This window comes from Solanum pennellii, chromosome 6 (assembly GCF_001406875.1).
Source record: "Solanum pennellii chromosome 6, SPENNV200".
Taxonomy (NCBI): Eukaryota; Viridiplantae; Streptophyta; class Magnoliopsida; order Solanales; family Solanaceae; genus Solanum; species Solanum pennellii.
The window spans coordinates 48489008-48501601 of NC_028642.1; the positions used below are offsets into that span (position 1 = coordinate 48489008).

The 12594-nt window shown below is 32.4% G+C and overlaps 1 protein-coding gene and 1 non-coding gene across 2 annotated transcripts; one reads left to right on the forward strand and one right to left on the reverse strand.

The window, feature by feature from the left end:
- Positions 1-466: 466 nt before the first annotated feature.
- On the reverse strand, positions 467-5707 carry LOC107021196 (flavin-containing monooxygenase FMO GS-OX-like 4). Its single transcript, XM_015221805.2, has 7 exons — positions 5104-5707; positions 4008-4078; positions 3276-3428; positions 3008-3090; positions 1813-1948; positions 1551-1724; positions 467-865 (listed from the first exon to the last, which is right to left on the reverse strand). Exons 1-7 carry the CDS (start codon positions 5705-5707, stop codon positions 653-655), a joined length of 1434 nt encoding a protein of 477 aa, XP_015077291.1. The 3' UTR covers positions 467-652.
- A 4600-nt stretch (positions 5708-10307) lies between these two features.
- TRNAG-GCC lies at positions 10308-10378 on the forward strand. Its single transcript has one exon. It is a non-coding gene; the product is annotated as a tRNA-Gly (tRNA).
- The last annotated feature ends 2216 nt before the right edge of the window (positions 10379-12594 follow it).

Below are 12594 nucleotides of genomic sequence, written 5' to 3' on the forward strand. Positions count from 1 at the left end.
TAAGGGCCTGTTTGGATGGGCTTAATAAAAGCAGCTTTAAAAAAGTACTTTTGAAAGTGCTGAAACTTATTTTTAAAATAAGCAGTTATGTGTTTGGATAAAAGTGCTGAAGTTGCTATGCCAAACGTGAAAAGGGAAAAATGGAAGAAAGAGATGTTAGGGTTATGTTGTAATTTGGAGATTGTATAAAAATATTAAGGGCAAAAAGATAAAAATTTGGTCAACTTAAAACAGCTTATAAGCTAAAAAAAAAAGCACCCCTACCCCAGCTTTTAACTTTTGGCTTAAAATAAGTTTTTTTTAACTTAAAATAAGCTATTTTGAATATTGCCAAACAGCCAAATAAGTCAAAAATCAGCTTTTAAGTCAGTTGACCAGCTTTTAAGCTGAGCCAAACAGGCTCTAAGCCCATCCAAACGGGCCCAAATCTGCTGTGTTTTCTGCTTTTTTGCTTCCTACACAGAAATTGAAAAGGAACTGGAAATTCACCACAATCTTATTTAATAAATGTATGTGTAATGTTTACAAACTGGATGACTTGCATTAAAATTTCATGTGGCAAGAGTTACAATTGAAATTAATTGAGTAATTTCCTGTTTCTTTACTGTACTTCTCGATTTATTTATATATTTTCATGTAACAACAAAATTAATCATCTTGAGAGCTTCTGTTCTTGAGCTAGTTCAGGAATATATTTTACGAAGTCTTCATGAGCTTGAATGATCAAGTCATCATCGTCCCACTCGTCACGATATGTCTCGGGCAGAATCCTTTTGTTCTTTCTTGAGATTAAGTACATTTGTTTTCTCCATTCTTCAAAGGGTGTAGATCCACACTGAGCAGCCAACCAATCATCGTAGTCAAACTGTAAAGAGAGGGATTGTTTACGAGGCAAGAACTATATGTAACAGTGTTTTGGTAATCTATAATACATAAAATAATGAGCACCAGAGCTACACTCTTGTATAAAACGGGCAAAGCCATTTGGTTTGGTGTTGCTGTGCAACAATCTTGTTTAGCCCGCATATACAGAAAGTAAACATGCCCAACATGCTCAAAGATTCATATCTCATAAAGGACTATAATGTAACCGTGCTAAAGAACCCCAAACTTGAATGTGTTCATATTAGCAGTCTATGTTAATCAATGGCAGAAGCTCTACACTCGCTTTCTTTCTTTTTCTTTTTTTTTTTGGGTTTCCCACCCGGTGTTTGAAGCCCACATTGGAACCCCAACTAAATCAGGATCGCACACTGGATTAATGACAGAAGCTTACTACACTCTAGTTCTTCAGTTTCGATTCTTTTCTCTGTTTCTTTCTTTTCTTTTCTAACTTAACTAAGATGGTGTAACCAAGAACTTCTGTATGTTACGGGTAGGCATGAAGTGTTCAGCTGTTTCTACCACACTTTACCCCCATTCCGACCCTATAGAAGCCCCCCCCCCCTCTCCCATCGAAAAAAAAAAATAGAAAGGGCAAAGGAGACGACCCATAGAACAAAACAAAAAACCTAAAACCATTCGACAAGGTTTTTTGGCAGATGTTATACCTGAGAGTCATCCATATTGTGAGTGTACCGTTTTGGAATGCAAGAGGCTGCCATGGATGAGTAGAAAGCTTCAATATCAGCATTCATATCTTCCTTTGATGGGAGAGAAATTCGACCAGATAAAACACCAGCGATCCACTTGCTTTGCAATTCACACAAGAAGAATGGTATAACCTGGTGCCAACCAGGACAAATATTTCGTTCAAGTCCACCATTTAAAATGTAAATCTATAAACCCCAGCACAAACCCTCTAAATTTTACCTTCCAGGGCAGCCCAACAAATGAAAGGCTTGGTGCAAAGGCTGGTGGGAAAACGTGCTTGTAAAGTGGACCAACACGGTTGTCATCCACAGTCACTATCCCGTTAGTTTCAAGGAAAGGAAAATGATATTTGTACCTGGGAAACAAAGATAAGAAACATTCATGATACTTCATTCTCCCATCAATTAGATTATTTTGTAAGATTACTAGCAATTATTTTTATTACAATCGTAAAGGTTAGAGACATCTCACTATGAATTAGGAGGCCTGTACTACCAAACTCACATAAATTAGTATTCATTTTAGCTGAAGATAACTTCCCTTCGTTTCTGTAACCCGAAACAGAAAAATTTACACTCCTTAGTCTTTGGCTACCTTCACAATATCTAACCAAATCTGCCTCACTAAACTGTCAGACTAAAATAGATAACTACTGGATTTCTGATGTTCTTATAGGCTATGAAAATATTAATAGACATTCTTTTAATCTTTTAGGGGTGTGGGATAAGAAAATATTAATAGACATTCCTTTAAGCTTATACTTAGGGGTCATTTGGTAGGTGGGATAACGATAATAATCCCGATATATCCCATGTGGTTATTTTATCTTGTGTTTGGTGATAGGTATTATTTTGACCCACCACTTTAGTATAAATGGTGGGATATTTTATCCCTTGTAGAAGGTAAGACAAAATAATCCAATGGGATATCCTTGTCTATGCCATCCCATCAACCAAACAGCCCCTTGAGGTATTAAGGGCTACAAGGTTTATTTTTAGATTGGCGTACTCAAGGAGATTAACTACTTAATTTACTGTTTCTAACCTATAGATTAGAATATCTTTTTACGCTTACAATGATGAAATTAAACATATAATATGGGAGGTTCATTTTGAGACTGCCTACTCAAGAGCAGATCAACTACTTTATTTACTGTTTTTTGCCTTTGGATCCATTATCTACCCTTATCATGCCAGTTCCTACTTTAACTATCTGTTGACCTCATCATTCTTTTGCTATTTTATAAGGTCAGTTCACCTCGCAATTTCATATCATTATGACCCTCAGAAAAACAGGCATGCATTACCCTTCACATTTCCTCAAAAAGAAAAAGAATGGGCTATCAATGTCAGCTTTCTTTCATTTTCTTTAACCTTGGGCGAAAAAGGAAGTTTCAATAGGACTAATCACTCACCCTGTGCAGTGTAGGATGATGTCAGCAAGGATTTTCGACCCATCTTGAAAATTCACGCCACCATCACTGCCAACAGCTTCAATCTGCATCATTAGATGGTATAAATTTTCTCCTAAGCAACTGACGATTCAGCATCGTGTGTGTTTTTCTTTTCTTTTTATGACGCAAGAGGATTTCATTAAATAGTATCCAGGGGATGCAAAGTACAGATTCAGCATCAAGCGTTGACAAACCTCCACATGAATATACAAGTTATTAACCACTTTACCATATCATGGAGCCAAATATTATCATAACCAGGCAGCTTCATCGGAACTCCACTAGTAGCTGATCTAGAAGAAATGTGGACCTCTTTAGCAACTTCAGCAATTTCCCTGGAGAGATCAGTAGCACTTGCAGCACCTCCTATCAGCACAACAACCTGGCAAAAAACCATTTTTTATTTACTCTGAACTTGGTACAAAAGGGTAGTATGCCATGGGATCAGGCAAAAAGATGATACTATTTCTTGATATATATTTATCAAATATTAGAAGCTGATATAACCATGGAGCATTTTTCCCAAGTCATATCTAGGATCATATAAGCATATATCCATAATGTTCATTTTCTGTATAGTCTATCGTTTCTAAACAGCTTCCTAGGAAGAAGGACTACTATAACTTGTACTAACTATTAATATTCATTTATGAAGAAAAGGTAGATTTAAAATTTAAAGTTTTCTTTGTTTGTGGCGTCATCACTCATATATCCAGTGCTTCATGCAAAAGTAAGAATTGAGTAATAGAATTGTCCAAGAATGTTCCATTCAATAATCTATTATATCTGGCCTGAAACTTCACGCAATAGAATATCATAGAACACTTTTAGTAAGTAATTAAAAGATCGCTTCCAATAAGTAGAGCAAATTCATAATTGAAGTAACTGCAAGCATTTCAGTCACAACAGTATTAGTTCAGAAACATCAACATCTTAAAGAAACAATGAACCTGACACATACTTGGTCTCGGAAAGGGTCAGGAACACGGTAGTTGTGGCTGTGAATTTGCTTTCCAGGCCATACTTCGATTCCTGAAAGGCTAGAGGCCTCCAGTTAGAAACTTCAAAAACTGCATATTGACATAGTATGTCAATAGTTGTGGCAACTCACAGATATTCTCAGAGCTAATCATATAGTATTGCCACAAAATGATGTTAAAATGGAAAAAAGAAAATTTCAGCCACACTTTCAAGTTGAAAAAACACTATTGAATTTCAGAATACTTCACTGTTATATGGTTGTTCTGAACAAGACAGAAAATGGAAAAGATGTGCGAATTCAAATAAAAATCAAAATTTTTGAACTGCTCACAACGTATAAAACCATAACAGGAAAAAAGTTACTTAACATATGTGTGCCACATAAGAGAAACAAAATTATGTCTAAGCCAAAAAGAAGGCTGGAATCTTTCCACTGAAAAAAGACTAATCTTAACTGTACAATATTCATTCTTTCTCGTGGACACTGCCTTAACAACAGAAAGAGAAAAGAAGAAAGTTGATCTTTGTCATAAAAAGATCAACTTTGCTCGCCCACAGGGTACAACTTATATTTCAGTAAGTAGGATGTAACTATTAGCTCAATGTACAGATGTTTGAAATCTTCATATCAAACGTTATCACTAAAACAAAAATTTCATCAACACTTTAGACTTATTCCCTCAACGAAACGAATCTACAATTACTACAAAGAGAAACATAACTCCTGGAGATAGTATTCTATTCAAGTATGAACAACTAAAGATCAAAGTACAATTGGATGCACCCAAGGGCATGATCTAGTGGTCAATAAAATGGTTGAGAGCCATGAGGTCTCAAGTTAAAATCATTTTTTTCCATTAGTCCTAGCCTTGGGGGACAAAGTTATCAAATACCTGGTGCACAAAAGCTAAAAAAAGGTACTACAACTGGATTACTAAAAGCACAGAAGTGTAAAAAAGTTCATCAGCATTAAACTTATTTCACCAAAGAATCTATAATTTCGAAAAATCTGATAGTGACTAAAGGAGATATGGTACTTTATTCATCATAAAGATCAAATTTTTTCAATAAATTACCAGGAATATCAGCAATTCTAGGTTCAGTATAGTGTCCATTACATATCACAACAGCATCATACTCCTCATTAGCAAACAAATCATCATTTTCTCTCTTTCTACAACTAACCTTCCATTTTCCATTTTCCATCTTTCCCACAAACCCCACTTCCATCCCAAACCTCACAACCCCAATAATCCCAAAATCAACAGCAAAATCATTCAAATACTCCAACACCTCCCCATGACTCGGATACCTTCTCGGGTCTCTACCGGGCTTTTTCTTGGCCACAAATGGGTAATCCCCAAAACCCATTACTTCCCGGGGAAGATTAACACGGAGAGATGAATAAAGACTTGAATGAACAATCTCCCGATTCGGGTCGATCCCAACCGGGTCGGATTCTGTATCGGGCGTGTAAACCCATGTGCCTCCTAATTGATTTTCTCGTTCGAATACAACTACTCTATGACCTTCTCGTTGGAGTTCTCGGGCCGCAACGAGGCCCGCGGAGCCCGCACCAATAACGGCGACGTTTTTGGAGGAATTTTGAGACATGGGAAAATGGCATACAAGTGTACGAGTATAAAGTTGGTTTGAAAAGATGACATTTCTAAGAATCATGACTTAAGTAATATTTTATGTCTTTCTTGTTGAGTGTTGTGTTTGAGTATCTTTGCATGTGGATTTGTTGGTTGATTCCTCACCACATTCAGCAGTGGCGGATCTACTAAGGGCAGCGGGAGTGCCACGCTACCACGGGGTTTGACGGAAACTCTAATATATATAGGCATATGTCTATAATAAATTATAAATATTAAACGTGCCACTTAAGGAACCAAAAGGCCTTATGATGTGGCTGACTAATGATCATAATCTGATAAGGAGGTCGCGGATTCGAATCTCGTTAAGGTCTGGCAGTTTTTTAATTTGCAAGTTTTAACTTGCTGCTGAGCCCCCTTTGCAATTTTAACTTGTTTCCTTAATATGATAGCTAGGGGTGTGCATCGGCCGGTTCTGTTCGATTTTATGTATTATCGATTTGGTTTATCGGTTTTCGGTTTTTAAACAAGCTAAACCGATAACAAACCAATAAGATATTAGTTATCGATTTTCATTTTATCGGTTTTTGATAGTTATCGATTCGATTTTCGATTTACCCAATAAGAAAATATCCGTAAAATATTATATGACTTTTTACTTAGCTAAATATAGTACGAACATTGTACATACATGTCACTGCCAAAACATACTACGGAACTTTACAAACTTGCAAATGCTACAACCTACAATTACAAACTAAAACTAATATCAACTAGTCCAACAAGACTAAAATTAAAAGTAAAACTAAAATCAAAAGCTACAATTGCGAAACCTTACATTAGTTTTTAGGTTTTTAGTAAACAACAAAAACTAGTTAAGCGGCCTAGTGTGAAGTAGATAGAGTATTAATAATTTGATATAGTTACAGTGTCTAGTTATATATTAAATTATTAGGGAGGGTAAAATGATAAATTATTACTATCTTATTGGGTTATCGGTTTACCCAATAACCCAACAATAAAATCCGATACCAAACCAATAACCCAATAACTTTTTTTATAAACCCATTAAAAACCACATAACCCAATTACCCAATAACAACAACCCCATAATATTTTTTTCGATTCGATTTATCGGTCGATTCGGTTTTTGCACACCCCTAATGATAGCGGCGTATTATTTTTTTTTGTTTGATTTTAATAGTTGTCTTAATATGGAATAGTAATTTATAAGTATATTTGACTAGCGGGTTCCATAAAATGTGATTCATTCTAAATATAAGCATTGATATCGTCATTGATCATTTTAAAAAAGTAAAAACTTGTCGAGTACAATTATAAATAAATGATAAATATTTATGCTATTTATAGTATAATTGAAAGTTTTAACTTTGTTTACTTTATGATCTCAATCAAATGTGAGGTGAAAATTTGTATTTATATATGGAGATAGGGAAGTGAAGGGAAAATTGTAAGGTGAGAGTTCAAATAGTCAACCAATTTAGCTAAAGTAATTTTTTCCAAATAATATGTGAGAAAACTAATCTTCCGTTGTCGGTCTTGAATTCGACTTTCAACAAGAGCATTTTAATTAAAACGAGAAACTTTTGCTTCGTTGGAGACATCTGATAAAATTAATATAATGCGAAAAAGATTAGGATGATTCATGCGCAAAGAATTTGTAGTATATATAATACAAAAATTGTCATCTTATTATTGTTCATATTTTCATAGACCGAAAAGATGAATAATTCGACTGAAGCCTAAAATTAATTTAACCGACTGAAGCCTAAAATTAATTTAACCGACTGAAGCACCCAGAAACTCAAAATCCTGGATCCGCCTCTGACATTCAGTATTGGGATCCATTCAATATTTACAGCTTCATATTGCGTGATTTAATTATGTAAATGCATAATTTTTATAAAGTCAAATAAAAAAGGATATAATTCTCGAATTCTTCTTTTAATGATAGCTAACTTAACATTATTTTTGAATTATTATTATCCATTGTATTGTATTATTACTATACCTATAATGTTTATTTTGATTGTTAATTAAAATGTATTGTATTGTATTATTAAATTTCGTTGTTACATAATAATGAAAACTCATATTTAATGGAACAAACTGATTTGGTGTGTTCTCATTGTTACTTAATTTCTTTTTCCAATTATATCTTTACATGATATTTATGTCTATCATGTGGAGTCCTTTTAGAGATATGGTTAGGAATTTTACTTGGGACAAAGTTAGATTTCCTATATAAATAAAGGGATTTTCCTTCATTGTAAATAAGATCCATGAATCCCGAATATACTTCAAGATGAATAAGAAGTCTTTTCTCTTCTTCCTACTTTATTCTTCTTCTAAATTTATATAATTTCATAACAATTTTATCGCTTACCGTAATTATTTAAATCTAGTCAAACCTCCTACCCCCGAATAATTAAGGATGTTTTAGTAAATTTATAAATTACAATACAACACAAACAAACCAAACAATTAAATTGTTATCAAACAATACAGTCTGGCCAAACATTATATCTATCATACAATACAATACAATATAGTACGATATAATAAAATACATTATAATACAATGGGTAACAATGATCCAAACGAAGTGTAAGGATTTGCTTTATTCTTAAATAGATAAAATACTCAGGGCCGTCTCAACCCCTAAGCCACTAAAGTCATCGCTCGGGCCCCCATATTTTTAGGATCTTATTTTAATTTTTTTTTTTTTTTACTTATAAATGGTAATTTTCAAAACAAATAAATTATATATTCTATGAGTGGTATCATTTCTACTAAGGAAATTGTATATGTGATGAATATAGAACTTGAATTTCATAAGAAACAGTTTGATTAAAATATGAATAACGAAATCACAAAGTCCCTTCAACACATTATAGTTATTTTAATATTGATGGTTTAAATTTATTTTTGAATTAAAAGAGTTATGAGAAATAATACAAATGAAAGATAATGTTTTATAGAAATACTCAATCAAATAAAAAGACTTGATTTTTTTCAAAATAAATATATTGCTTATAGAATAATATTAACAGTTCTTATAATTGTTGCCTTAGCCCAAAGTAGTTTTTCGAAACTAATATTGATTAAGTCTTATTTAAGATCAATAATGTCTTACGAGAAATTGAATGAATTAGCTATTTAAAAGTATATATGATAAACAAATTAAAAATATTAGGGCCCATATCTTAAGTTATGCTTGAGGCCCCTTATCTTATTGAGTCGGCCCTGTAAATACTTGTTGGAATTTTATCATAAACATGGAGCCAAGTGTGATCAAAATCATGAAGATATGAGAACTTACGGTTTACAACTTGGAGATCTTGCACTTGTTTGCATTGAGGGAAACCTTAGGAGGATGTTCTTATTATGAATATGTTTATAATGGTACATGACATGTATATGATGAACTTGCACATTGTTAATATTATATGTTGAATTGCTTCAGTCATGAACATATGTTGGTCTATATTGTTAAGGTATGATGACATGTACTCTTAAATGCTATGTTATGTGAAGTAGGATGTTAGTCATGATTCTTGTTGGGTTACTTAATTGAGTAAAGTTATGAGGCTTTGCTTTGTCATTGCACTTGTTGACTTGACAGGGGTTATGGGTAATTGTTTTGCTTTGGCTATGTTATAATGAACTCCTATTCATGCTTGTTGAGGTTATGACTTGGTGGTAGAGTTACTTGACTATGTATTCAATTACATGATATGCATGTTGACTTGACTAGTTTTGATGTTGTTGGTCTTGTAATGTACATGCCTATGACTTAATGGCTATGCCTTATTGATTTGGTATGGTCATGTTGAATGTGCATAACGGTTTTCAAAGTAAATTGCATACTTAATGAAATGTTCTATTTTAGCATGTTTTTACGATAGTGTGCATATAGTTTCATACTTAGTACAAGTGGTGTACTAACTCCATTTCTTCCTTTTCCCCAATATTTTAGATTCCGATTGTTGAAGGGCTTTTGGAGACGACTTGAAGAAGACTTGGATCTCTTATTCATCCAAGTAGGGTAGGTCCTCACTTTCTGAGGGTGATACCACTATTGAGCTAGTGGAGTTGTTTTAGTTTTAAGACTCTTATGTTTCTTTCCTTTTCATTTGGATATTAAACGTTGTATGACCTATATGTGGTCTTGTTTCATTGATGTATGGGCTAGGCCCAATTTGATATACTCTTACTAGATGGTTATGAGATGAGATGACTATTTGAGACTATGTTATGTTCTATATATATTGTGTGCAATAAAAGTAGAAGACTAAGTAATCTTCATATAGGAAGGGTCTATTTGATTGCGAACAAATTATTTTAGAGTTAATTATTTCGAAATAAGTTATCTTATCAATGTATATGACGATCGTTTGATTGGAAACAAGTTATTCTAGGGTTAATTATCCCGGAATAAGTTATCTTATCATGTATATGGGATAATTTATCTTTTTACTATAATACAAATGGTGAGATGAGTAACTCAACTACTATCTAATGCCTCCAATCAAACGGAGGACAAAAAGATATTGCATTTTATCCCTAGAATTATTATACATTATATTCGTTAAAATGCTTCATGGTAGTACAAAAAGTTGGAAATATTTATAATTAACAACGTAACATTATAACAACTTGTACCAGTGGTCTAGTGGTAGAATAGTACCCTGCCACGGTACAGACCCGGGTTCGATTCCCGGCTGGTGCAGAAATTTAGGATTTATTTTTGTTTGATTCCCCCATTTAAACGAAAAATAGAAACAAGCCATTTCAATGTTAGGTGGATCCGCTCTCTTGGGCCAAGCCCATTAACACTCATAATTTTTGATGAAAAAATGGCACAACATGTACTCTCTTTTAATTAAGATAAATTACGTATATACACATCTTTGTTTTTTATAATTTCTGATTTTCTATCATTTTAAAATATTTCTAAAATTCCTTATTTTTTTCTAATTCTCAAGTCAAGAGAGACATATATATCACAACCTTAACACACGATTTTCTTCCTTTTTTCACTCCTTCAATCTCTCCCTAATTTCATTCCATAATTTTATCAGTTATAATTTTCATATCAATTTAATTTACAAAAGAATTCTTTCTCCACTAAATCAAGTTTAAACTACTCAATAGTTGTCTTCTTCAATTTTAATTTTTTTCTTTTTTATTTCCTGATAAAGTGTGTCACCTCCATAGTCATCTTCTTCAATTTTTTTTTCTTCCTATTTCTTGATACATACGGATTAAGATCCTTATTTTAGGATTATAATTACTAAACTAGTCGAAGAAGGATGCATCTAGGACTTCTAAATAGATTGTGAAAAAAATGCTTAAAAGGACGAAAAAAAGTTGATCTACTGGTGGTTTTGGTAAGGACTTTGGATCGAGATCCATGAATCATGTCTATGTTAATAGTTCAAAAAGAAAGATTCAAGGGTAAATGTAGAAAAAAATGGATGTACATTTATCTTCTAAAGTGAATGTTGAGAAAGAGAAGTCGAAATAGATCAAATTGTTGATTTTCTTGTTCATCTTTTTCTGATTTATATGGGTTCAAATTTCTAATGTATCTTGTTGTTTTTGTTTCTTGTATAATACCTTCATTTCAACATTATTATACATTACAATTTCATCATGTACAATGATTATGTTTAAATACTAAATTATTCTTATGATTATAGTTTGTGATACATTGACTGTTTTTTAATGTATCTAGTTAATTTTGTTTCTCAAATTAATGTATAATGTCTTTCTTTCAACACTTCGATACATTATGCACAATACATCGTGTTTAAATATTCGTTTTGATACATAAACTTTATTAGTTTTCATACTTGATATGAAATTTCTACCAAATGTATCATGTATCTAGGTGTTGCTATGTGTATCTTCTATCCTGTTCAAATTTAGAAGGATATGTATTCGTACACAATACATGATACATTAAAGTGTCAGAGAAGTATGTATCAAATTCATAAATGGTGATACGCAAATGTTATTATCAAAAGTTTATTTAGTTTAAGGCAATATGTGAAGATCTTGAAGATCATGTACACAATATTTTGTCATTAAAACAGTGTTAATATCAAATGCCCTTTTATCAAACACAATTGTACAAATTGTGTGTTAGATACACAATTTTACATCTATGAAATCATATAATTGATACATGATACTCTATATTGTATCGGATACACAACATTTTATTTTTTGCATGAGCAAATACATAATTTTTCAGATATGATACGTATATTTAAATTTATATTAATGGTATCTTATACGTAGAAACTACCACAAAGTAATGTATCAATCTTAAACCTAACATTTATATAGACAACAATTACTTATTTAATGTATCTAAGAGAAATATAACACTTATCAATTTAAACGAGATACATAAATAGTAATGTATTTATAAATCTATCCATATCAAAAACAAAATTCAAAATAACGATTACACAACATTACAAAAAGTATGAATGATCTATCAAAGTTATGCATCTCTTTAGCATTTGTGTTTGTTGTATCAATGCATAACGAATACATTGAAAATTCCAACTCTTGTTTCTTCACCTCAACGATGTATTAGATCTACAAATTTTTCAACAACTTATCGATCTTTAATTCAACTATAATGGTTGATTTGAGATTCACAAATCAATATTTTGACCAACAACAATTTCATCACTTTTGTATCGTTCATACCTCACCTCAGTTTCTCATATTTTGAAATGTCTCAACAAGATCGACATGTTCAAGCTGTATCAGTACAATTTTTCAACAAGTTTAATTCAAAAAATTGAGATTTTTTAGAAAGAATCAGAAGAAGAATTTTGAGATACATTAACTGGATTTTAATGTATTATGAAATACAAATTCAAATGAACAGTAGCTTCTTTAATCATCTCCTACTATGGTGCCCAC